The 27492-nt window shown below is 45.0% G+C and overlaps 1 protein-coding gene across 1 annotated transcript; it reads right to left on the bottom strand.

The window, feature by feature from the left end:
- Positions 1–27492, bottom strand: tfg (trafficking from ER to golgi regulator). The gene is made up of 9 exons (XM_048238962.1): positions 27325–27492; positions 24948–25132; positions 23719–23802; positions 17327–17473; positions 10733–10879; positions 10336–10442; positions 4537–4576; positions 1717–1824; positions 1–1123 (listed from the first exon to the last, which is right to left on the bottom strand). Exons 2-9 carry the CDS (start codon positions 25129–25131, stop codon positions 726–728), a joined length of 1215 nt encoding a protein of 404 aa, XP_048094919.1. The 5' UTR covers position 25132; positions 27325–27492; the 3' UTR covers positions 1–725.

Genomic DNA, 27492 nt, shown 5'->3' with positions numbered 1-27492 from the left:
TTCCATTTGAAAGCCTTTATTTAGTTTGAGAAAAAAAAAAAGAAGAGTTACAGTTTAAACAGAAAGTCCTACAGCAACTGCAGACACACCTGCAGCCGTTAGAAAAGACTGGGAGCGAAGGATGAACATACACAAAGAGGGGAGAAGAGATAAAAGAGTGATATAAACAACTGAGAGAGAGAGATAGAGAGAGAGAGAGACCTTCAAAAGGCAGGACTATGCCTGAGCACTGATCATTCTCTAGTGTTTTAACTGTTACAATTTAGGGTGCGTTAGGACAGGGTCAGGGTGACAAGCGATAAAACACTCAACACACAAACACACAAAAATACACACTAACATGGACGGACAGAAGACAAAACAGAAACACACACACACATTTACACAAACACACTTTTACTCTCATTAAACTCCCAGCTTGCACCTTACAAGTGAGCACGCACACACACACACACGTAAATCCTATTCTGTTTGGTCTCTCATATGTGCAATCACACATACACACACACACACACACACAAAAACTAAAATGAAATAAATGGGGGGTGCTTGTGTGTGTGTGTGTGTAGGGAGGCCAGATATGAAGGCTGGTTGGGGTGGGGTGCTCACATGACCACTTCTGACAACATCAGGTCATCGGAGTGTGTGTGTTGTGTGTGTTGTGTTTGTGTGTGTGTGTGTGTGTGTATGTGTGTGTGTGTGTGTGTGTCTGGGGTAGGAAGGGTTTATCGGTATCCAGGGCCGGGCTGGGTGTAGCCTGCTCCGTAAGGAGGGCGGTTTCGGGCATAGGGGTTGGAGCCTCCGGGAGGGGGGGTTACTGTGGCACCAGGTGGGGGGGTGTAGGTGGGGCGGGGCTGGTAGCCGGGGGCGGGTTGAGAGGTGGGGGGCAGGCTGTAATTGGCTGGCTGCTGCTGCTGAGGTGCACCCTGGGAAGTGTAGTTCTGAGGGGGGAAGGCCCCTGGGGGGTACTGGGCAGCCCCCTGGGGAGGGGGAGGCTGTGATTGGCCAGTGCTGAAGCCCGAGGCGGGGGCCTGGGAGGTGGGGGCCTGCGGCGGAAAGTTCTGGAACTGCTGCTGCTGCGGCTGCTGAGGCGCTCCAGGCTGCTGCTGGGGGGTGTAACCTGCTGAGACACACGCACGCACACACACACACACACACACACACACGACCGCGACGCGACGCTACTTACGCATTACATACATACACAAACACACACACACACACACACACACACACACCACACTGCACGCACACACGCACGCACGCCTGCACACGCATAACACCACACACACACATCACAGCCACACACACACACACACACACACACGCAGACACGCACACACACACACACACACACAAAACAAACACTTGATATTTATTCGTCTGATCATTTGTTTTAACCTACCGTTCACTTACTTCATTTATTTCTGTGTCTGTATACCTTCATAATTTAACCAACAGGGGTTCCATTCATTTTATACTTTTCATTTAGTGCTATTGTTATTATTATTATTATTATTATCATATTGTAAACTGTTTTAATAGCATATGCAGCATCTCATATGTGTCAGGCCATTTCAAATACCTGTGACCCTTGAAATCGGACGATAGATGACTGATGATTGAAATAGATGTTTGTTTTATCCAGCTAAGCTTACTGGGTAAGTAATGTGTGTGTATGTACACGTGTGTGTGTGTGTGTGTGTGTGTTCTTACCAGGGTACTGCATGCCATACTGCTGTTGTGGCTGCTGCTGCTGTGGGGCTGCAGGCTGTTGGGGGGGATATCCACCTGGGGCCTGGTACTGCTGATACATCTGACCTGCTCACACACACACACACACACACACACACAAACACACACACACACATGTGCACACACATGTGCAGCAGCACACACACACACACACACGGAGAGAGTGAAGGGAGAGTCAATCAAACTGGAGAGTAGATACGTATATCATGTACTTCAGCAGACAGTGAATGTGCCTATGCACGCACGTGTGCACACACACACACACACACAGACACAGACACAGAAATGTAATGATGGAAAATTCAGAGACACTACTCTCTCACACGATCACTGCAGAACGTCCTCACATTTTAACACACACACACACACACACACACACACAGACAGACAGAAAGGATGACTTCTGAATCCCTTCCACATCAACTAGGGCTGTCATTTTTGTGAAAAAATCCTGTTCGATTTTTGAGTGTTCATTGTGTTCATTGAGTCGATTGTAAAATCGATTTTTCATGTCTAAAGACGTTTTCAACGCCAAATATAGGCCAATCCACAAACAACTAACAGGCATTAGGACAAACAGAGGGCGCTTGTAGATGCAAGCCAGCAATATTTCTGATGATTTATTGGCGGGAAGTTTCGTGAACAATGACAAACAGGAGTGCAACATTCACGAAAAACAATAAGCCGAGTGGACTGCCTACATCAGTGACAAACATGACTGCAGGATTTAACATAGCTGTGTCTGTGTTTACGATTAGAAATGTCAAACAAATTTAAGCCTACGAGAACTTCGATTGCACAGTTTGCGAGCCTACACGCTTTGTTCTTCTCCATAGTTTGATATACCAAAAATCCGAAGTACTTCCACATCTAACTCCTCAAGTTATTAGGGCCTATCACTCGTCTCTCTACATGTCGCACAGGTTGATCGCGTTGTCCTCCATATTTTGGCAAAACACGAGCTGCACAGCAGCTGATTGAAACAGCTGTTTCCGGTGCGTAAAATTGGGAATTTTGGGAATTTTCTTTTTAGCTTTCGCAATGATTACTGCACTTCGGAATTCTTTTATCTTATATTTTTGTTTGTGAATTTTGTAACATCTATCCTTTTTATTTGTTTAATTCGTTTAAAATTAATAGTGTACATATTTGGTTAAAATCGATTCCCTATTTTAGTTTTCGAGAAAAAGAGAAAGAGGGAGAGTGTGTGTGTGTGTGTTATAACTCAGACCATGTGTTAGGGCAGAGATAAACAAACAAGGTGAATACATCCCCAATAACCAGCCATCCATACACTCCCAAATACACACACACACACACACACACACAAACACAAATGAATACCATTCATACACTACCGGAGGACATATACACACAAACACATGCACATACATACTAAGGCCATCCCACACACTGACAAAGTGTGCACACACACACACAATGAATAACAAAGCACACACACACCATTAATGGCATCCATGCACTAATAAAGAAGAGCTCATGTGTACACAAGCTCCTGCACGCATGTGTGTCTGTGTCTGCATTTAGGATTCAACTCCTATTTGTGTGTGTGTGTGTGTGTGTGTGCGCATGTGTGTGCATGTGTGTGTGTGTGTGTGTGTGTGTGGTGCATGTGTGTGTGCGTGCATGTGCGTGCGTGCATGTGTGTGTGCGTGCATGTGTGTGTGTGTGTATGTGTCTGTGTGTGCGTGTACACACATGTGATTCAGCTGCTCAGAGGTTTACTTTGGAATAGGAAGACAGAGGAATGTAGAATGCAGCCAAACGGACATGTTCCTGTCCATACTGGACCCTCATCAAAGAAGTCACTCACACACACACACACACACTGACGAGCGCACACACACTGACGAGCGCACACACACACACACTCACACTGACGAGCGCACACACACAGTGTGCAACACGTGCATGTCATACTGAAACAAAAACATTAGACCTGAGAATATACTCACAGGACCGACACTAGCATGCGCATGTGCACACGCACGCACACACGCATGCGCACGCACGCACACACACACACACACACACACAGTAGAGGCGTAATGGAGTTCATTTCAAAGAAAATAGAACTGAACTGCCATAGCGAATTCTCCTGACATTTCCATGAGTGTGTTTGTGTTCAAGTGAGAGAATTTGAGAGAACTTCTCCCCGTCTCACTCTTTGTGTGTATGTGTGTGTGTGTGTGTGTGTGTGTGTGGGGAAAGAGAGAGAGAGACAAGAGAAAATGTCCCCTCATGTGTCTCTGAGTGAGTGTGTGAGTGTAACACATATAAACAGGAACATTAAAGAGGCCCTATGCAACAATTTTAGCAAAAATGACCTTAATTATGCAGGTTGAGAGTCGTTGTTATGGTTCTACAACACTGTTTGGGTTAGTTTGGTGGGTGCTTCGTCTTCCCCTAGTGCTTCTCCTTGGAAAAAGCGAATATGCAACTTTCTGGTTGGCGGTCGAACACATCGGATGTAACTCAAGCGGAATACTTTCGAAAATGTAGTCAAATTGTAGTTTCTAAAGAAAACTGCAAAGCGGACTCGACTTAGGCTTTTGTAAGTAGCCTACCCTTGGGTGAACTTAAACTTTGTAATGTGATTTGATAGTCTCTTGAACAATGTGTTTTGCTTTCGTTGTTTAGCTTGGTTTATTGATAAGCTAGCTTCGTAGCTAGTGGCCCGGTTTAGCATAGCAGTCACTTGCTGCGAAGCTGCAGGGGAGCTATAATAAGTGAAAATGTGAGCCCAAATCAGGCGTAAACCCAGAAACAGCGAAGGAATAACCAGACCTGCATAGGGCTTCTTTAAGCACCAGTCACAGCAAGTCTCCCACTACCACTAAATGTCGGGGTTGGGTCAGAGCTACACACAAAAGGTGTGTGTGTGTTTGTATGTATATATGTATATGTATGTGTGTATTTTAAAATAAATAAATAAAAAATAAATAAATAAATAAATAAATAAATAGTAAAAAATATTATATATTTATTTATATATATATATATATATATATATATATATATATATATATATATGTATATAATAACTATATGTATATATATGTATATGTATGTGTATGTATGTGTGTGAGGGACACAGCTATTATTAATACGGTGGCGACTGAAGGCGGATGACTGACTATGTCAGTTTTATCAACGAGGGATGGTGATAAGGTGTCACTATAGAATATAATTAATGTATTTGAGGAAGTAAGGGGAGAAGAAGTTATATGTACACAGATTGTGTAGGCTATAGGCCCACTTTTAAAAATGTGCTACTGCTCGTCAATGGAAAACTTCTCCTCAATTAGGTAAAATGGCGCCCAGGATATTTCCTGGCACAGTTAGGTGTTTTTGACCGTTTGTGCAGTGAAGGCAAGTCTTTCACATTCATATTCGAGTTACATCTGCCAAGAGCGATGAAACTTACACGACGAGTAGCGAGTAGCCCTAATGAGTGAGCTACACAGCTCTACCGTAAAAACCTTAAGCGGCGTGGACAAATGGAATGACTGCTGACTGTGTTTAATCTTCTAAATAAGGGTGAGGGTTTAACAGTCCAAAGCGTGTGTTTATCAAGTGAAATTGGTTCACAACATGAAAGCGTAGACTGTGCCACTGTTGAATTATGCAAAACGTGAAATTCAACATTTTAACCCGTATGTTTGTTTATCGTGGATTTTCTCAAAATAGCACTTTGCGCAAGACGACTGGTTTCGTCTTGCAGGGTCACACACACACATATATACCCAGTGACAGGTGACATCTGTGTGTGTGTGTGTGTGGAGATATAACCTTGCATGGCATTGTCCTTGGCAGTGGATGCTTTCCTGGAAAAGGAGCTCTTCCCTGGAATGTGTGCGTGTGCGTGTTCTGTGGAATATTCACCTTGATGTGACAGAGATTGTGTCCCGAAGTGTCCTTGCGCATACCTCACATGAGCTGACAGCAGTGTGTGTACGTGTGTGTGTGTGTGTGTGTGTGTGTGTGTGTGTGTGTGTGTGTGTGTGTGTGTGTGTGTGTACGGTGTGTGTGTGTGTGTGTGTGTGTGTACGTGTATGTGAGTACGTGTGTTTTCTCTCAAAGCAAACCTGCAGTCTGTTATACAGTACTTATAAATATGCCGTCCTTACACACACAATCCTGTCATCATATTCATAAAATCTCACACACACTGTTTCCATATACAGTAGAGTGGCTGCTCTGTGTGTCTCTGTGTGCCGCTCTGTGTGTGTGTACTGCGATGGTTAGTGCATGATGATATGCAGGTCTATATTTATGTGTATGTGCCTGTGCATTCATGTGTTTAAGGTGTAAGATACTGCCACATGTGTATGTATATACAAGTGTGTGTGTGTGTGTGTGTGTGTGTGTGTGTGTGTGTGTGTGTGTATGACTGAAGCCATGCTTCCTACCCTTCTTAAAGTAGCCAGTGGAAAGTCCACATTGCCAAGAGCAGATGCTAGAGTTCTAGAATGTGACTCATCCATTCTTAGAATACTGTATAGAACACATGGTCAAGCCATTATCTGTCCAACCCATTAAAGAGAGCTGCTGCGTGTGTTCGGTGAACCGGCCACTGGCTGTGTGTGTGTGTGTGTAGGCTGCGGGGCCCTGACTGTGTGTGTGTGTGTTTGTGTGTGTACCGTTCACTGTTTGCTGTACATAGGCAGTGGGGGCCTGAGTGTGTGTGTGTGTGTGTGTGTGTGGTGGTGTAAAATCATTCACTGTTTGCTGCAAGCGTACAGTGGGGGGGCCTGAGTGTGTGTGTGTGTGTGTGTACCGTCCACTGTTTGCTGTGCGTAGGCAGTGGGGGCCTGAGTGTGTGTGTGTGTGTGTGTGTGCATACTGTCCATTGTTTGCTGTGGGTAGGCAGTGGGGGCCTGAGTGTGTGTGTGTGTGTGTGTGTGTGTACCGTCCACTGTTTGCTGTGCGTAGGCAGTGGGGCCTGTGTGTGTGTGTGTGTGTGTGTAAACTGTCCACTGTTTGCTGTGGGTAGGCGGCAGGGGCCTGAGTGTGTGTGTGTGTGTGTGTGTGTGTGTGTACCGTCCACTGTTTGCTGTGCGTAGGCAGTGGGGGCCTGAGTGTGTGTGTGTGTGTGTATACTGTCCACTGTTTGCTGTGGGTAGGCGGCAGGGGCCTGAGTGTGTGTGTGTGTGTGTGTGTGTGTGTGTGTGTGTATACTGTCCACTGTTTGCTGTGGGTAGGCGGCAGGGGCCTGAGTGTGTGTGTGTGTGTGTGTGTGTGTATATACTGTCCACTGTTTGCTGTGGGTAGGCGGTGGGGGCCTGAGTGTGCGTGTGTGTGTGTACCGTCCACTGTTTGCTGTGCATAGGCAGTGGGGGCCTGAGTGTGTGTGTGTATGTGTGTGTGCATACTGTCCATTGTTTGCTGTGGGTAGGCAGTGGGGGCCTGAGTGTGTGTGTGTGTGTGTGTGTGTGTGTGTGTGTACCGTCCACTGTTTGCTGTGCGTAGGCAGTGGGGCCTGTGTGTGTGTGTGTGTGTGTGTAAACCGTCCACCGTTTGTTGCGGTAGGCGGCAGGGGCCTGAGAGTGTGTGTGTGTGTGTACCGTCCACTGTTTGCTGTGCGTAGGCAGTGGGGGCCTGAGTGTGTGTGTGTGTGTGTGTGTGTGTATACTGTCCACTGTTTGCTGTGGGTAGGCGGGGGGCCTGAGTGTGTGTGTGTGTGTGTGTGTGTGTGTATACTGTCCACTGTTTGCTGTGGGTAGGCGGCAGGGCCTGAGTGTGTGTGTGTGTGTGTGTGTATACTGTCCACTGTTTGCTGTGGGTAGGCGGTGGGGGCCTGAGTGTGTGTGTGTGTGTGTGTACCGTCCACTGTTTGCTGTGCATAGGAAGTGGGGGCCTGAGTGTGTGTGTGTCTCTCTCTCTCTCCCTCTCAACAGGCACATCCCTCCTCACAATCGCTCAAGACAACTGGCTAAATTGATATTAAATCCGGTTAGCATCATTAGCACGCTGCACGCACTTGTTCAAAACTGTTGCATTCAAATCGACTGCTAAGTTCTAATCATCTCAATCGCCGATGCAAATGGAAAAGTGTTTTCCAAGACTAAACGGCTTGTCCCAAGGAGAAAAGTATCTATTTGAAACATAAACACATCGGGAAACTGGAACAGCTCCAACCAGTAGACTATGCGATAAACTAGCAAATTAAGCTACTTTGTTTACAATATTTCCAGGCTTCAACCAGGTGTCATTTATCTCAGACTTATGTGCACATTTATTTATTTCAGTGTTTTTCATGATTGTGTTGCTATTTTCTTTCCCTGTTTGCTTGATTGGATAACTGAGGTGATTAAAATCAGAGGAAGGTTACATTTAAAATAAAAGTGTTTTTTCCCTTCTGGTCCTTATCTGAAATTGATTTTTAAATCAATTATCGACATCACTGGATATGAAATACTTATATTGTGATTCAGTTTTCAGCAATATCGCCCAGCCCTAGTACCGTCCACTGTTTGCTGTGCGTAGGCCTGTGTGTGTGTGTGTGTGTGTGTGTGTATCGTCCACTGTTTGCTGTGCGTAGGCGGCGGGGGCCTGAGTGTGTGAGTGTATGTGTGTGTGTGTGCGTGTTGATATGAAATACTCTCTATTAGGCTGAAGCCAGCACACGCCCAGCCCCAGCACCGTCTCACTGGGTTTGCTGCAAAGCGTAGGCCTGTGTGTGTGTGTGCTGGCAGAGTGTGCGCCGCGGCACCGGGCCCACTGCTTTGCTTTTGGCGGGCGGGGGGGGCCTGTGTGTGTGTGTGTGTGTGTGTGTGTGTGTGTGTGTGTGTGTGTGTGTGTGTGTGTGTGTGTGTGTGTACCGTCCACTGCTTGCTGTGCGTAGGCGGTGGGGGCCTGAGTGTGTGTGTGTGTGTGTGTGTGTGTGTGTGTGTGTGTACCGTCCACTGCTTGCTGTGCGTAGGCGGTGGGGGCCTGAGTGTGTGTGTGTGTGTGTGTGTGTGTGTGTGTGTGTGTGTGTTGATATGAAATACTTATTGTGATACAGTTTTCTGCAATATCGCCCAGCCCTAGTAACGTCCACTGTTTGCTGTGCGTAGGCCTGTGTGTGTGTGTGTGCATGCGCAGGTAGCGCTGCAGCAATCTACACTGCCGCTTTGGCGTAGCCGGCGGGGGGCGGGGGGCCTCTGTGTGTGTGTGTGTGTGTGTGTGCGCGTACCGTCCACCGTTTGCTGTGCGTAGGCCTGGTGTGTGTGTGTGTGTGTGTGTGTGTGTGTGTGTGTGTGTGTGTGTGCGCGCATCGTCCACTGCTTGCTGTGCGTAGGCGGTGGGGGCCTGAGTGTGTGTGTGTGTGTGTGTGCGCAAGGCCCCGGCCCACCGCGTTTGTTGAAGCGTGAGGCGTGCAGGGGCCTGAGTGTGTGTGTGAGTGTGTGTGTGTGAGTGTGTGTGTAAAAGGCCAGATTGCCCACTGCTTGGGTTGCAAAGCGTAGGCGTGTGGGGCCTGGAGTGTGTGTGTGTGTGTGTGTGCGCTGCACTGGCCCACTGCTTGCTGTGCGCGAGGCGGTGGGGGCCTGAGTGTGTGTGTGTGTGTGGTGTGTAAACTGTCCACTGTTTGTTGTGGTGGTGGCAGGGGCCTGAGGTGGAGTGCCTGTCCACTGTTTGTGGTAGGGGCGGTGGGGGTCTGAGGTAATTGTCCACTGAAAGTTGTGTATAGGGGTGGGGCTCAATAGGACACATCTGAAGGGAACATTCAATAAGACAATTATGAATGGAATCTGGAGTTAGCATCATTAGCACGCTGCACTTAATTTGTTCAAAACTGTTGCATCTAAACCGCAACCGCTGTTCTAATCATCTCAATCGGGCAATGCAAATGGAAAAGTATTTTCCAAGACTCAAGCGGGCTTGTCCCAAGGAGAAAAGTATTCATTTGAACATAAACACATCGCAGAAACTGAACAGTCTAACCAGTAGACTATGATAAACTAGCAAATTGCTTACTTTGTTTACAATATTTCCAGGTTTCAACCAGTGCTGCCTATTCAGACTTATGTGCACAATTATTTATTTCAGTGTTTTTCCTGATTGTGTTGCTATTTTCTTTCCTGTTTGCTTTGATTTCGACAACTGTGGTGATTAAAATCAGAGTAAAGGTTGCTTTAAATAAAAGTGTTTTTCCCCTTCTGGTCCTTATCTGAAATTGATTTTAAAAAATTCATAATTATCGACATCGACCGGATATGAAATACCATATTGTGATCCAGTTTTCAGCACATCGCCCAGCCCCAGTGGCACCGCCCACCGTTTGCTGCGCGTAGGGCTCAGGTGTGTGTGCCGCAGTGAGTGTATGCTGCAACCGGCCCACTGCTTGCTGCGCGAGGGCGGTGGGGGCCTGAGGTGTGTGTGTGTGTGTGCGCGCTGCATCGTCCATTGCTTGCCAGCGAGGGCGGGGGGCCTGAGTGTGTGTGTGTGTGTGTGTCTGCAGCGCACCGTCCACCGCGTTTTGCTGTGCGTAAGGGGCCTGGGGGCCTGTGTGTGTGTGTGTGTGTGGTAAGGCCATGCATCGGCCCCCACCGCTTGCTGGGGCGAGGGCTGGGCGGGGGCCTGGGGGGCCACAGCTGGTGGGGGGGGGGCAGAGGAGGCGGAGTTGATGCTGTCAGGAGTTCCAGAACGTTCCTCTGCTTGAGCAGCTACAGCAGCAGGAACTGAGAGAGAGAAGGAAAGGAGGAGGGAGAGAGAGAGAGAGAGAGGTAGAGGGAGGGAGAGAGAGGGAGGGAGAGAGGGAAAGAGAGAGGGAGGGAGAGAGAAAGGGAGAGAAAGGGAGAGAGAGGGAGAAAAGAAAGGGAGAGAAGGAGAAGGGAGAAGGAGGGGCCAAATGTCATTAAAATGTCAAATGTCTTTGATTGTGTATTTGTTCATTTTCATGTGTGTATGTATGTGTATGAGTGTGTGTGTGTGTGTGTGTGTGTGTGTGTGTGTGTGTGTGTGTGTGTACCTGCGCTGGGTTCCTCAGACAGGCCAAAGGCGGAGATGACGTTCTTGCTGACCTCGTCCTGGTTCTTGAGTGGGTCGAACGCAGACATGCTTGCAGCACTAACTGGGGCTTTCACTGGCTCCACACACACCTTATCACCTACACACACTATGGATGTGCATACACACACACACACACACACACACACACACACGCACGCACGCCATATGTACACACACACATGCGTACACACACACCATATGTACACACACACCATATGTACACACATGTACACACACACACACACACACACACCATATGTACACACATGTACACACACACACACACCACATATGTACACACATGTACACACACACACACACACACGCCATGTACGCACACGCACAAGAGTGAGAGAGAAAACTTATTAGACAATTCATTACTTATCATAGGACCTTAATGGAAGTGCAGAATTACACAACAGACTAGGGGTGTCATGATCTCGGTTTTAAGTCAAAAATCTTCTCAATCGAATCACTATCTCGAACTTTGAAATCAAATGTAGAATCGGCGATGCAGCCACACCCTCAATGTCACGTCCAGCATGCATGAAGGGGGAAAAAACACCCATGGTGTTGAAGTGTGCGCTGAAAACATGAACTAAAACGCTATGCCATAAAAAACACATAAAGACGAGCTCCAACCCCCTCCTGCTGCTATGAAATCACGGCTGTGGAAATATTTTGAGGTTCAATCATTCACGTCAGTTAACACTAACTTCGGATCCGCAACTTCGCAAGTGAAGTTCTAGATTAGTCTAAAATTCTAAGTCCAAAATTACTTTAAGGCATAAAACGTCTAATATTCCATAAAAAACTACCTTGGAGTGTGCTATGACAATACAATGACCATTCCGTGTTATTTCATTTCACTATGTTCACGTCTATGCATTACTTTGTTCTGCTTAGTAGCTCGCGGTAGGAACGGTTTCAAAATAAAATGCACAAAAACATTACTGGAAACTAGATGTACCGCATAGCGGTACAAAATATGACCACCGCCCAGTCCAGCACATTTTTTCCAGAAAAATAAGTCACGCTTGTCAAATTGTGTTAATTTCCTACTTTGTTCCTTTTTTGTGTGTTTGTAATTGAGTGTGTGCAGAGTGTGTGGTTGTTTTTGTGTATATGTGTTTTTTGTGTGTTTTGTGTGTGTGTGTGTGTTTGTGTATGTAGGTGTGTTTGTATGTGTGGGTGCATGTGTGTGTGTGTGTGTGTATGTAGGTGTGTTTGTATGTGTGGGTGCATGTGTGTGTGTTTTTTTTGTGCGTGTTTGTGCGTGTTGTGTGTGTGCATGTATGTGTGTGTGCATGTGTAGTGTGTGTGTGTGTGTGTGTGTGTGTGTGTGTGTTTGTGTGTGTGTGTGCGCATGTGTGTGTCTTTATGTATGTGTACATAAATAAAGCAAAACAGGGAACCACATACTCTTTTGCGATAAGTGCCATGGGATCTTTAACAAGGTCAGGACCTCAATTTAACATTCATGCAAAGGAAAACATCTCCTGCAGTACAGTGTCCCGGTCACTGCAATAGGACATTGGGATTGATATTTGTTTGGTGGCTTCCTGGCCGCACGGTCATAATAAGACAAAAAAGTAAACAACATAACAAATGCATTAGAATAGAAATATAACTAGATGTACCGCTATAGCGGTACAAAATATGACCGCTGCTCAGTCCTGTACATCCGTTCCGCGAAAATAAATCACACTTCAATTTGTCTCCATATTTTACTCCATCCCCCACTCTTGAAACTTTTGTGTATGCTTGTTTGGCATGCCTGAGTGTGTGTAATGCGGGCTGCACAGAAAGTAGCCTACTGGTGCTGAAAAGGTGAATAGATTGTAGAATAGCCAAAGAAGATGTAGCATTGTTATAAAACCTTTAAAAATCTCTAAACAATCACAAGTAGGGCAGTTCATCACAGTTCATCCATTGCAACTGGATTGATGAAAGGTCACTTACACTGTAGGCTACATTGTATTTGGGAAAAGCAAAAGGTATCAGCATAATGTTATTTTTTATTTATTTATTTATTTATTTATTTTTTTATAAACAAAACATCTCTGTCAGTTCCATGCGTTTTTCAACAGCTATCAAAAACAAAGGTCATTTTTGGATGGATGGATTTTTGTGAATGTTTCTTCTTCTACATAAGATTTTAGTCATCTTTAGTTCATGTAATACTTTATTGTCAATGCACAAATTAAGTAACAGTAGTCTGAAACGTTATTGTTAATGCACAAATTAAGTAACAGTAGTCTAGTCAAACGAAATGCTGTTTTTACATCTAACCAGTGGTGCAAATAACTGACATGTCCAAATGGGCATTGATGAAATCGCGTTAGCTAGACTGTTCATTCACATTTTAACGGGCCAAAGTTGAAGAGCTTTTGTCCGTTATTGTTCGATGCAAATATAGGCTGATTCATGTTCCCTTGCATTGTTTAACTGAGGTCCATGGCTAGTCTGGCTTTCATCAGACCAAGCTCAATCTTTTAAGAAATCAAAAATAAATAGCGAGCAGATCAGGCTGGGTTCACCCAGCCTAGTCCAGGCACCGATATTGTTTAATTTTCCCATTGAGATATACAGCTCTGGCTATTCTAAATGCAAAAAATGCATCAGGGAGTTATGACAAAAACGGTAACTAACAAACTAGATCCTAATAGAAAGCTGTTAGCTTCCCTAAGCTACAGGTAGGATTATAAGGTAGGCCTATTTTACAACATAAATTGTCAATAGGCTATGCTGGCTTACACAAATAAAAATCTCCTTTGAAAACCAACAGCCTTACAGTATCAAGGACTTAAACTGCCATATCGCATGAAAAAGTTGTAATAACATCCACGCAGCTCCATGAGTCAAGGAAAGCCGGAATGAAGTAGCCACTTCTAAATGGGACCCACTACACAGTAGCTTAAGGTGTGTTGCTAAAGCAGCCATAATGAAATGAAGGTGTCATTGTTTGATACTTCACACACGTGCTTTTTAATTTCACAGACTACAACTACCAAGCTGGAATCAAAGCACATCGATTCTCCTCTCACACCCTGCAACGCACTTAAAACAAAATAAACAGGCTGCCTCAGTCTCACACATGTATAGGCAAAACTGTATCAGACCGGTTATAACGTTGGTAAATCTTCCATTGCACAGAATGATTTTGTAGCACGTTAAATAAATGACAGTCGAAAAGATACAAACAGTGCTGCTATCAATTTGCTTGGTATAACCAAGTATTTATAGTTTTCTACAAATGCAATCAATCAAATGGGCCTCCATCCTCAACCAACGCTAACGGTAACATTACCTAGGTCCTTATTGATATTACAAGATTAACGCATTCCTGCAGTAAAACCAAGCATGTCCGATAAACATCCTCAGATTTATTTCGCTTCAAGAAGAAATGGAAATTACACTTCATGTGAACATCGCCCTATCCTTATTAGATGTTCGCCTGCGGTGATTACAGTCCTTTGTAGGAAGCGGCCCATTGTTTTTTTTCCAACCCACTTTTAACTTCCAACAAAATTACGCCTCACTGCAACGATGCGCCATCTAGTGGACAAACGACTACTTATCGCCAATACTGAAAATGCAGCCATGATGATGATGATGAATATTTATTTTGGCTTTCTTTTTAATCCTACTGAATTTGTAATTATGTATCGGCCGCTCTAATACCGATAGTATGTGGGTGCCTGTGTGTGCATGTGTATATGTGTGCACCACCATTTACAGGCCAATGAGTGTACAGTCACTAAATGTACACATAACCTAATTTTTTTTTTAACCCCATGGATGAAATTCTTCGAAACTTGGCATACCCCCAGAGAATGCCAGGTCAATCATACACATAAAATTTGGTGCAGTTCTGAACATCTTAACTGAAGATAGGGCGACAAAAGCAGAATAATATTGCATTTTTCATTTTTTTACCGGGTGGGGGGCAAATCACAAATGAGTGATTATGAGCCAGGCTGATGTGGGCCCTGAGACCAACATACCATAAAAGATTCTTCATCCTCAGTGCCACGGTTCAGGTAGTTATTTAGGAAAAACTGTTTTTGCGGTTCGGGGGCCCAGCACGGGGTCCGAGGGATGAAATGAAATTTTTCCCTACAGTTCTCAAGATATTCACGAGAAACTGTGTCTGCCCTACCACTCCTTTGGGGGTCCAGTCCAGCGGGGCTACAGATCAAAGCGAAAAATGGCCGGTTCCATGCTATCACGTGGGGTACATGCCCACCAAGTTTTGTGTACCCGGTCTTTCAGTGTCGGGAATCCTTGTTGGTATGCGTCACTAAATGTACACATAAATTATTTTATTGTAAGGCCCCCATGAACGAAAGTACACAAAACTTGGCATGCATTGGGAGGGAATTGTCATAATGATCCTACACTTTTATTTCGTGCAGTTTTGACCTTGTCAGCCAGAGATATTGTGATGAAAACACCTAATTTTTTGCTTTTTTAATTTTTAACTAGGTGAAGCTATTCATGTAAAGAGTAAGTGGTAATGGGATGGGTTGACATGCCCCCTAAAGACCAACATACATAAAAGGGTGGACCTCCTAGGCCCTCTGGTTCGAGATATTCACGAAAACTGTCTCCAACCACCTACAGGCCAGTTGGTGTATAGTAACATAAATTAATTTATTGTGTGGCCCCCATGAGCGAATTCCACAAAACTTGGCGTGCATACAGAGGGTGTCATAATGATCCTACACTTCAATTTCGTACCAGTTTTGACTATGTTCAGGTCACAATACCTTCAATTACAACACCTCATTTTTACTTTTTTGTGTTTAACTAGGTGGCTATACATGAAATGAGTGGTTATGGAATGGGTTGACATGGCCTTTGAGATCAACATACAAAAAATGGTCCTCCTAAACCCTACGTTTTTGAGAGATATTCACAGAAAACTGTGTCTGCCCTACCCTCCTTTGGGGGTCCAGTCCAGCCGGGGGCTACAGATCAAGCGAAAAGCGATGGTTCCATGCTATCCATGTGGGGTTACATGCCCGCAAGTTTAAAATTAATACCCGGTCTTTCAGTGTCGGGGAATCATTGGCCAATTTGGGCATCGCGAAAAAAAAAAAAAAAAAAAAAAAATCTGATAAACCTATATGACCGCCCGCTTATGGCCGTGTCCTCCTCGAATTAAAGAAAATCCCGAATCGAATCGTGACTAAGACCAAAAATTAAATCAAATCAAGGATTTGGATAATCGTGACACCCCCACAACAGACTCTCAGCTGTTTTGTTCGACATGGACCAAGTTACAGAAGCAGTAAAGTGTGTGTGTGTGTGTGTGTGTGTGTGTGTGTGTGTGAACGGAGTCACAGAAGCAGTGAAGTGTGTGTGTGTGTGCGAGCGGAGTTACAGAAGCAGTGAAGTGTGTGTGTGTGTGTGCTGAGTTACATAAGCAGTAAAGTGTTGTGTGTGTGTGTGAGCTGAGTTACAGAAGCAGTAAAGTGTGTGTGTGTGAGCTGAGTTACAGAAGCAGTAAAGTGTGTGTGTGTGTGTGTGTGTGAGCTGAGTTACTGAGTTACAGAAGCAGTAAAGGTGTGTGTGTGTGTGTGTGAGCTGAGTTACATAAGCAGTAAAGTGTGTGTGTGTGTGTGTGTGTGTGTGTGTGTGTGAGCTGAGTTACATAAAAGTGTGTGTGTGTGTGTGTGTGTGTGAGCTGAGTTACAGAAGCAGTAAAGTGTGTGTGTGAGTGTGTGTGAGCTGAGTTACAGAAGCAGTAAAGTAGTGTGTGTGTGTGTGTGAGCTGAGTTACAGAAGCAGTAAAGTGTGTGTGTGTGAGCTGAGTTACAGAAGCAGTAAAGTGTGTGTGTGTGTGTGTGTGAGCTGAGTTACAGAAGCAGTAAAGTGTGTGTGTGTGTGTGTGTGTGTGTGAGCTGAGTTACAGAAGCAGTAAAGTGTGTGTGTGAGTGTGTGTGTGTGAGCTGAGTTACAGAAGCAGTAAAGTGTGTGTGTGTGTGTGTGTGTGTGTGTGTGTGTGAGCTGAGTTACAGAAGCAGTAAAGTGTGTGTGTGTGTGTGTGTGTGTGTGTGTGTGTGTGAGCTGAGTTACAGAAGCAGTAAAGTGTGTGTGTGTGTGTGTGTGTGTGTGAGTTACAGAAGCAGTAAAGTGTGTGTGTGTGTGTGTGTGTGTGTGTGTGTGTGTGAGCTGAGTTACAGAAGCAGTAAAGTGTGTGTGAGTGTGTGAGCTGAGTTACAAAACGTGTGTGTGTGAGTGTGTGTGGGTGTTAAAGGTAAAAAAGTGTGTGTGAGGCATCTGTGAGTGTGGAGTACTTGAAAGTTTAAAGAACTTTAGCAGACAAAAAAATTAGCCACTGGTTTAGAACATCTACAAAGCCACTCTGGTCATCTAATGCCTAAGCGTAGCGTCTCTTGAGCATCAAATCCATAGACGCAAATGTCGTTGTCACTGGGCGTTGGCCGTAAGTGTGTGTGTTTGTGTGTGTGTGTGTGTGTGTGTGTGAGCTGACAGTGATCCACAGAGAAGCTTTCTGTGTGTGTGTGTGTGTGTGTGTACATACCCCTCTCGGGGACGGGTATCTCTGCAGGAGGTTCTGTGGGTGGTTCCAGGCTGTCCAATAAGCTGTTGACTTTATTCCTCAGGCCAATCAGCTCCTTGCGCAGGTACTTCACCTGACAGGAGTCCAGTGGCCTTGGCTGCCCATTCACTACAGGTAAACACACACAATTATCAAAGATGAGGAGGTGGAGGCAGCGTGCACACCTGCACACCATGGCTAGCACACACACAGCATACTTGCATGAGTAGTAGATGACCAAAAGACATGCAGGTAAGTGGTCATAAAAGCCAGCTGGACTGGTGGTGGACTTTTCCCAGAGATGCATGCCAATAAACAACCATAAAGCTGTCCACTCAATCCAGAGGGTCCGGACACAGACACACACTCATATATGCATATTACATTCATATATTCCTCAGGCTGCCCATAGACCAAATGTCGTCATTCACTCCTACAGGGGACCGCTGCTGTGTGTGTGTGTGTGTGTGTGTGTGTCTGTGTGTGTGTGTGTGTGTGTGTGTGTGTGTGTGTGTTGTCTGGCTGCTGTGTGTAGGACAACAGAGGGTTGGAGACAGACACACACTCTTATATTCATATATTCCTGAGGCTGACTGGTCCCTACAGGAGACTGCTGTGTGTGTGTGTGTTCCTGCGGTTGCCCAGTTCATAAAGGAGGCAGCTGAGACGGCATCAGGGCCAAGCAGGATCTTTCCAACACACACTGCGCACTACGGCTGCAGGCTTTACCAGGTGCGGAAAAGCCAGTTTGGTTTTCCATGAGCAATGGCTGCAGCAGCAGGATTTCCATGATCATGGGAACGTTGAAAATAGGCAGGGTCATCGGAAGAGGACGAGAAAGGAGGGACAGACTGTGCATGAAGTAAGGCAGAAAGCATGTGTGTGTGTGTGTGTGTGTGTGTGTGTGTAAGCATGTGTGTGTGTAAGCATGCATGCGTGTGTGTGTGTGTATGTATGCATGCATGTGTGTGAGTATGAGTAAGCATGTGTGCATGTATGTGTAAGCATGTGTGTGTGCATGGATGTGTAAGTGTAAGCATGTGTGTGTGTGCAGTGTTTCCGCTAGATTTTTTTTTTTTTAACAGTGGCGACAGTGGCGGCAGCACCCCCACCCCCTAAGAAAAAAAAGGTTACAAGGGTAGTATGAAAACTGGTCAAAGTCACCTTATTTTTATTCTAGTTGCTAATCACAATTCATTTAGCCTAACGTGACTTGAGGACAGACCAGGAACTAAGACAGGCTCCATTTCTACCTCCAATTCCACGCCAGGTTAACCCATGCATTACCTCAATATTACGTCACTTGAACTTGAACATACCGGGTAGTTCACGCTGACAAATGGCGTTAGCTTACTTAGTTTAAGTTTTGGCCAACATGTTGTAAAACACAAACCAGCCAACAACACTGCCTTTATTTGGTGCAAATCTCCTTTACTTTATAGTCCGATTCACATTAGCCCTTACTAGGCCATCACCGAGTGCATCCAAAATGTTTTGTAATTTACATTTGTTACTACCAGCAGTCGTTGCTTTTTACTGCATCTATCTCGATTGAGTAATATGTAATGTAACAGGTTGTCTTCGCTGAGACATCCTCTCCAGTTTTATTTTGCTGTTGTTGGGCGAAGTTTATAGACTACGATATGGGAAATACTTTCAATACAATCAGCTTCAGAAATGAATGGGTTTTCCTTGGCCTGTGCTACACCTTTCCACCAAGTGTTGACAAACCATCCATCCATAGCAATCCATCCATCTCCATGATAGCACATGCCACTAACCATCCATAAAAACAATATATTTACAGAATAAAAGTAGACAGGTACCTCGGATTAGCATTGCTGTTTATTCTGCCTAAACTGCAATTTTCAGCAGCCAGCGCTTAAAACAATTTAGCCTAGGCCTACTATGCTTCCGACAATATTTTATTCCTCCCCTAATTCTGGAAGCAGTGGCACCCCTAAATGAAGAGGAAACACTGAGAAGAAAGTTAATGTTTTAAATAGGCTACATCAATACAATATTTATGAACTGAAACTGGACGGGCCATAATAACCTCTGACTAGTTTAGGCTACTTATTTTTAAATTGCAATGTGAACGGCAGCCAGCAAGGGAGGATATGTCGCAGGATTATTTAAAAAGTAAATGTGCGTCTGCCCTGATTCTGATACCGTGGCAGGTTTAATTAAACCGTGGGGGGCCGCCATGCTGAAATAAACGTAGAGGAAACACTGTGGGCCAGATGTACATACATTTGCGAACATAGCGTTATCAGCATCATGGACACACCGCAGTTTCAGTCGTATTTATCAATCGTTCAATCCTTAGTGTAAACTGCGCCTTTCTCTGCCCATAAACGCAATTTACGAACGTCCACAACTGAATGGCAGCGCCTACATACAAGTGCAGTTAACTGATGACAACATTAAAAAGAATCAAACGTTTAGCGACCATGAAATAATACCATACATGATAAGATGTAAACAAGCTATGGAAGATTGGTCAAATCTAGCAAGTAGAAAAGTTTAAGTGAATGACGTGAAAGTGAAAGTAAGACATTCGAAAGGCCAACGAAAGTTAAGGTTGCTTTTGGTAGTACAAATACTTTCACCACAAAACTGGTGCTCTAAATAGCGATTCTGTTGTCTTTGAAAAGTTCTCTTATTGACGCATTGAACTGCAATTTGGATTAACACCTGCTTTACAAGGCGGAAGTATTTAGGGCGCCAGACTAGACGCGGCGCTTTCAGGAGCAGTCTTTGTACATACCGCTGAATACATAATTAGCCTTTACTCTTCCCCTCCCATCTTTTCATTTAAACTCCCTGGATCCTGGATTTTACACTAAACTTCCCCTGGATCCTCCCATGAATGCTATGCATGACATGACAAACATAATCTGCCACTTTCGCCCCGACAGGCAGTTTTAAGCTTTACATCATTGCGCCTGTTTGTACATACCTACGCGCGCGCATTCTGCGAAACAAAACGCCCTGAAGTGGGCGCAAAAGCCGCTAGTACATCTGGCCCTGTATGTGTGTAAGCATGTGTGTAAGCGTGTGTGTGTGTGTATGAGTAATTATGTGTGCATGTATGTGTGAGCATGTGGGCGTGTGTGTGAGCATGTGTGTGTGTAAGCATGTGTGTAAGCATGCGTGTAAGTGAGTATGATTAAGCATGTGTGTGAGTATGAATAAGCATGTGTGTGTGTATGTGTGTGAGTATGATTAAGCATGTGTGTGTGTGTGTGTGTGTATGTATGTGTGTGAGTATGACGCATGTGTGCATGTATATAAGCATGTGTGAGCATGTGTGTGTGTGAGTATGATTAAGCATGTGTGTGTGTATGCGTGTGTGTGTGTGTGTAAGCATGTGTGTAAGCATGTGTGAGTATGAGTAAGCATGTGTGCATGTAAAGCATGTGTGTGGCTGATGTGTGTGTGTGTATGAGTAATTATGTGTACGTATGTGTGTGAGCAATAATGGGCGGTGTGAGCATGTGTGTGTGTAAGCATGTGTGTAAGCATGCGTGTAAGTGAGTATGATTAAGCATGTGTGTGTGTATGTATGTGTGTGAGTATGATTAAGCATGTGTGTGTGTATGTGTGTGAGTATGATTAAGCATGTGTGTGTGTGTGTGTGTGTGTGTGTATGTGTGTGAGTATGATTAAGCATGTGTGCATGTATATGTAAGCATGTGTGAGCATGTGTGTGTATGTGTGTGTATGTTTGCATGTGTGTGAGTATGAGTAAGCATGTGTGCATGTATGTGTAAGCATGTGTGAGCATGTGTGTGTGTGTGTGTAAGAATGTGTGTGTGTGTGCGCGTAAGCATGTGTGTGTGTGCGTGTGTGTGTGTGTAAGCATGTGTGTGTGTATGCGTGTGTGTGTGTGTGTAAGGGTGTGTGTGTACTGTGTATGTGTGTAAGCATGTGTGTGAGTATGAGTAAGCATGTATGTGTGTGTGTGTGTGCATGTGTGTGTGTGTGTGTGTGTGTGTGTGTAAGCTTGTGTGTCCATGTCTCCATGTTAATCAAATTAATTGATTAATCATCAATCATGGCTTTCAACAATTATGAAAACAACATAACTGAAATATGTTAGTTTGTATATGAACGAAATGTGACGCGTGTCTTGGTCCGCAAGGTTGGTATTCTCTGTTTAGATAAGGAGACCACAGCATAATGCCGTCTGCTGTTGTGTGAATTATTGTGGGATCTCTGTGTGAATAGAGCTTCAGAGAGACGTGGTGGTGGTGGAGTGTGAGAGTGTGTGTGTGTGTGTGTGTGGGTGGAGGGGTGCATGTATAAGTAAGTATAAGTATATATACTCTTTTGAACCCGTGAGGGAAATGTGAATCTATGTGAGACCAGACAAATAAGTCTGCCCTGCCTCTAACCCCAATACATCACTATAGCCTGCAGCCAGGGCTGCCTGGCTCGCTCACACGCTCTCTCTCACACACACACACGCACACACGGTACAAACCTCTGAGACATGGTCAGTGCCTGGCAACGACTCATCTCAAACAGACAGAAAAATAAAAGACTCTCTCTCACTCTCACTCACTCACACACACACACACACACACACACACAAGACCCAGCAATCCAAGAATACACGCGCACACACACACAGGAAAACTGGAGTCCTCTGTCTAGTCATCACACATGTTTGGGACACACACACACACGTGACACACACACACACACCAGCCGTGGGTCACACCAATTAAACGTGGCCTAGCAACATCTCTCCCCTCCACCTCTTCTTCCAACCCCTTCTCGTCTTCTTTACCTCCTCAACTCTATTCTCTCTCTTTTGCTCCCTGTCCTCTCTCTCTCTCTCTCTCTCTGCTGAGGGAGGGGACTAATTGAAAACAGAGTGCAGGAAATTACATCGTCTCCACCATGGGCAGAACCACCCTGCATCTCTAAAACACACACACACACACCCACGTGAGTATTCCAAGTATGTGGTTTAGTGCCAAGCCTTAGGTCAGTAAGTGGTAACTCTGCTAAAAGCTGAGCTCTGCATGTTTGTTTTGATGGAAGAAGGAAGCATCGGGTGCTTGTATTAGGAGGTTTGCCACTTACTCTTACTTAGCCAGGTTTATCACTACTGCACACTCATAGAATGTACCCAGCACACACATAAATATGCATATACTTATAGGCCCAGACGGCACCACGTTCAAGCACACACACACACGCACACAAACATTCTGCCCATATAATCTACTCTACTGAGAGGCTGCAATAAGTCATTAAGAGGTCTGATTGAGAATGCTCAAAAACTACAAGTGTCTTCTGTTGCTAAAGAAAAACTCACCACACACACACTCCTTCTCCCACTATCTTTGTAAAAATACTGAACTAGTACAGCGTTTCCCATACATTGACTTATTTGTGGCGGCCCACCGGCTCAACATTGACCACCACACAATGATTTTCCTGGTTGTACTAAATTGTGCTTAAATCTGGTTAGAATCATAATCGCGCTGCACTAATTTGTTAAAAACTGTTGCATTCAAGTTAATTCTGCAAACCTACCACCACAAATAGAATTCAATTCTGTGGGAAATACTGTAGTACCTTCAAGTCCTGCACTCATCCCGTGGTAGTGTCATGTGTTGCTGTTCCCTAAGGGCTGCTCTGCACAGGAGCTTGAATGTTATCCCTCACTCACAAGTCACTTTGGATAAAAGTGTGTACAAAACGAACAAGTGCTAATGTAGAAATGAACGTGTATTGTAACACCGTGTCCTGGTGTGACCCGAGATTAACTGCTCCACAGATTGTCCAGGCGCACAGTTAACCACGTGAGCACAGCGCCCTCTGGTGTTGGAGGAGAAGAGTGAGACTGAGCCGCATAACTACAGGCTTGCAGGACGACCACACCACCACAGGCCCAGCCCAGGCCTGGCACCAGCGCAGCAGTCCAGCTACGTGGCACCCAGATGGGGCAACTCTGAGGAAGTAGCCCAATAAGCGTGTAACCCAGATGAATTAACTCACAGGAAGTAGTCAGCGCGTAACCCAGATGAATTAACTCACAGGAAGAAGTCAGCGTATAACCCAGATGAATTAACTCACAGGAAGTAGTCAGCGTGTAATCCAGATTAATTAACTCACAGGAAGTAGTCAGCACACTTTTGCTTAAAGAATTCCTGAACGATTTTGGTCAGGGCTAAAAATGCAACTGTATTTCAAAAGTTTTGTGTGAAGGGAATTAAAACCTGTCCCACATAGACACCTGTCTCAAATTCTAGCCGGTGCAGTTCAGCGATTTGTGAAAATAAAAGCCCGGGCTATTATTTGAAGTTTTACGGTATGCTATTCTTACCAAACAGAGTGAGTTTGAGCATTCTTACCAAACAGAGTGAGTTTGAGTATTCTGCTGCACTGGATTGCAAAGGAGAGATCGGAACTGTCGAATATGGTGATGAGATCATCATCTACACAAACAGGGAGAGAATAAAGAACTTGAAATGATTAAAAAAATTAAAACCAATCAAAACAAGACTGACTACATAATAACAAACAGAAACAGTAACATAGACAAAGCCCTCGTGTTTATTATTGGATATAAAGTCATCCAGTGAAGAATATTCCAACATAATAAATCTCACCACACAGGAGTTTTTCTACACATCCTATTTATGATGACCCAATTCATACTAGGCATGAGACCCAACATGTGTGTGTGTGTGTGTGTTTGAGATTTTAATATTCATACTCGGTACGAGGTGGCCGGGCGGTGTGTGTGTGTTTGAGATTTTAATATTCTTTGGCTTGTCTCTCTGGGTCAGACAGAGGAGAGGCCATCACTGGGGACAGACAGAGGACTGACATGAGTGAGAGAGAAGGGGGCGGGGGGTGACAGCCAGGGATGAGGGAGGGAGACAAGGAGATGTCCCAGATGCCAAACAGGGGGGTAATCTGCAGCAGGGCAGAGTTGGCTGGATGGCTCTTTAGAGCTCAGCTGGGCCCTGCCCTGACCCAGCACAATACCGATGACAACACACACATTCATACTGAACCGCTTAGGTACAGCACAATACAGATGACTTCTTTTGGGTGCAGAATTCTTTTGGCTGCAGAGCAGGTTTGAAATTCGACCATCAACACCAAAAAACATGACACATTTTCAAAATGTTGAGTTTACAACATTTGTTTGTAAACTCAGTGTCTTGCTATACTTACTTATGGGTTTCTGTCTCGGCCGAACATGTTGTCTATTTATCAGGTTATTATATGTATTTTAATTATTGTATGTCATACACATTGAGACCAAAGCAAATTCATAAAAAGCATAAGTTACTATGCATGATTATATGCATAGTAACAGGGTGCATGTTTGTTGGTCTGGTCTCCTGTGACAGTACAGTAACAGGGTGCATTAGTCTGGTCTCCTGTGACAGCATGGTATGCATGTGAGGCTACCTTCGTCCTTGTACTTGATGGTGTGGTCTAATGTAATATTATGATTATATGCATAGTAACAGGGTGCATGTTTGTTGGTCTGGTCTCCTGTGACAGTACAGTAACAGGGTGCATTAGTCTGGTCTCCTGTGACAGCATGGTATGCATGTGAGGCTACCTTCGTCCTTGTACTTGATGGTGACCTCGTCGTTGCTCTGCAGCTGCCCCCGGAAGACGCGCTGCATCATCAGGAGCAGTTCGTCATAGGTGATGTCCTCATTATGGATGGGGATCCGCCTGATGTCATCACCCAGCTGAGCTTTGATGATCAGCTTCCCACTTAGGTCCAGCTGCCCATTCATACTGCTGGGAGGAAGAGGGGAGAGAGAGAGAGAGAGGGAGGGAGAGAGAGAGGGGGGAGAGAGGGAGGGAGAGAGAGGGGAGGGAGAGAGAGAGTGGGGAGAGAGAGAGAGAGAGGAGAGAGGAAAAGAGAAGAGAAAAGAGAAGATAATGGGATTTTGGAGGGGAAGAGAGGGAGGAGAATAGAGAGAGACAGAGGAGAGGGAGGTAGAGAGTAAAGAGGAGGCATTAGAGGAGAAGAAAAGAGGAGGGATAGTGTAGGAGGCAGGAAAAGAGAAAGAGAGGGATGAAGGGAAATGTAGAGACAAATGAATGAGAAACAGCAATACAAGTCTTGGGCAATCCAAACAAGGCTCACAGAGCTATTGTGCCATCATTAGCCCATAGGCGTACCTTAACCAGGCCCACAGAGCTATTGTGCCATCATTAGCCCATAGGCGTACTTTAACCAGGCCCACAGAGCTATTGTGCCATCATTAGCCCATAGGCGTACTTTAACCAGGCCCACAGAGCTATTGTGCCATCATTAGCCCATAGGCGTACTTTAACCAGGCCCACAGTGCTACTGTGCAATCATTAGCCCATAGGCGTACTTCAGTGTAGTTTTAAAAGGCTTCTTTAGTTTCCATATGGTGTCAGTAAAGCAAAACACAGAAGAGGCTGTGTTGCTCCACACCACAAGTCCTTCCAGTTCCTCTCTCCAGTCTGTGGAGGCAGAGCAATGCCACCATGAACACAAACCATTATGAACTACCAGTAGGCTAGTTGGAACAGATCAGTCTTTGAAATGCATTTCCAGACAAGAATATTCTGGGACCTACTAGACCCTATAGACTATTTAAGCACTAGGTTTCTAGTGCTTAAATAGTCCAGGTAACTTCCCCTTTCATTCATTCATTAATTCCATTGCTGCTGTGTGATACACCATTCTGATCCTCTAACAGGTCAACTGTACACACAGCAGTCAAAGTCTGAAGGGCATGGGGGACAAGATGATCTGGAAGGACTCTGCATGTGTGTCACAACCTTTATCCTTAGACAGGTATGCTGAAACAGCAAACAGGAAGCTAATGTACCTGATTGAATTTGTAAGAATGTAAGATAATGTCTAGCTGTCACTCTCGCTGTGTTTTCCATATGTTTGATCTCGAACATCTACGGGGAAAAGGCTTTTACAGATTATGCAAACAAGCAACCGGTGGTTGTTACAATCACTCTACCTCAAATCAAAATCTGTCAAAGCTGCCAACTGCCCCACGAAAGCACTGCAATCGCCAACTGCGGCACTGGCAAGGACTTATTCGCCAAACAAAAAACCAAAAAACTGCGTAGTTACGTGTGGATCAGGTTTGGGTGATTGGGTGGCTTCAATGAAAGGAATTCCCCTACGCAAGCAAACAGTTATCTTGTCGTGTCCAACAGCTAGCTTGTATGCACACATATTTGCGTAAACATACGCTGCGTAGCTGGACTGGGCGAGGTTTCCAGCAGGGCAAAGCTAGCTGACATTAGCTAATGTAGCATTCCTGAGCTAAGTGGCACAGATTCCATATGGCTAGCATTACAGCTAGTCAGCTAGCGGACCAACACGGAATTCCCAAAATGTCACAGCATCAGTTCTGGCCGACGCCCATACAGTCAGTTTTTCACGTACAGGACCCGCAATCCCCAGGCCTGTCCACAGTAAATACCCAACCTATTCAAATCGAGTGTTACCATGCTACCATTTAAATATTAAAGTAAACGCTAGCATTTAGCCTAACTGGTTCACACGCCATTTCACTGTGTCACCAACAGGAAGTTTGGGCTTGCCAAATAATGATCCACCCGAAACCAAAGCCATTTCCAATTACCTCTACGAATACGACTTCCTGCCATGAAAATACAGTTCATCTTAGCACTTTTACCGGCTTCAAATGTTAACTCAGACAATTAATGTTTAAGTTAATTTAGCATACGATACATATGCAACAGACTACAGTTCGTTTTACGATTTGTATAGGTGACGTTAAGTGTTACGCGCTTGACAGTCGGTGTTAAGGCCATTTGACGCTTGTCCCACTTCTGCGTGCTAACATGACTAGCAACATAGCATGCTAGCTAGTTAGTAACCCACTTTCAGGATGCTCAGTCCTTTGTAGTATCGCCTTAGACGTTGAGTAGAACTGTGCCGGTTTGTTCCCTGCTTGACTTACCTTACACTTCAGTGGACTCGACCCCGCAGTAATTTCGGCTATGAAGGCAGGACCGACTCGGCGAAACCCTCGCACCCAAAATTGAAACACGGAGCCGCTACTGCACATCCGGAAGTCTCTCGGGTAGTCTACGTCGACCCGTACATGGCATAGGGAGCACTGCGCAAC

The sequence above is a fragment of the Alosa alosa genome, chromosome 3 (genome assembly GCF_017589495.1).
Source record: "Alosa alosa isolate M-15738 ecotype Scorff River chromosome 3, AALO_Geno_1.1, whole genome shotgun sequence".
Lineage (NCBI taxonomy): Eukaryota > Metazoa > Chordata > Actinopteri > Clupeiformes > Clupeidae > Alosa > Alosa alosa.
This window is presented reverse-complemented; position numbering and strand designations above follow the sequence as displayed.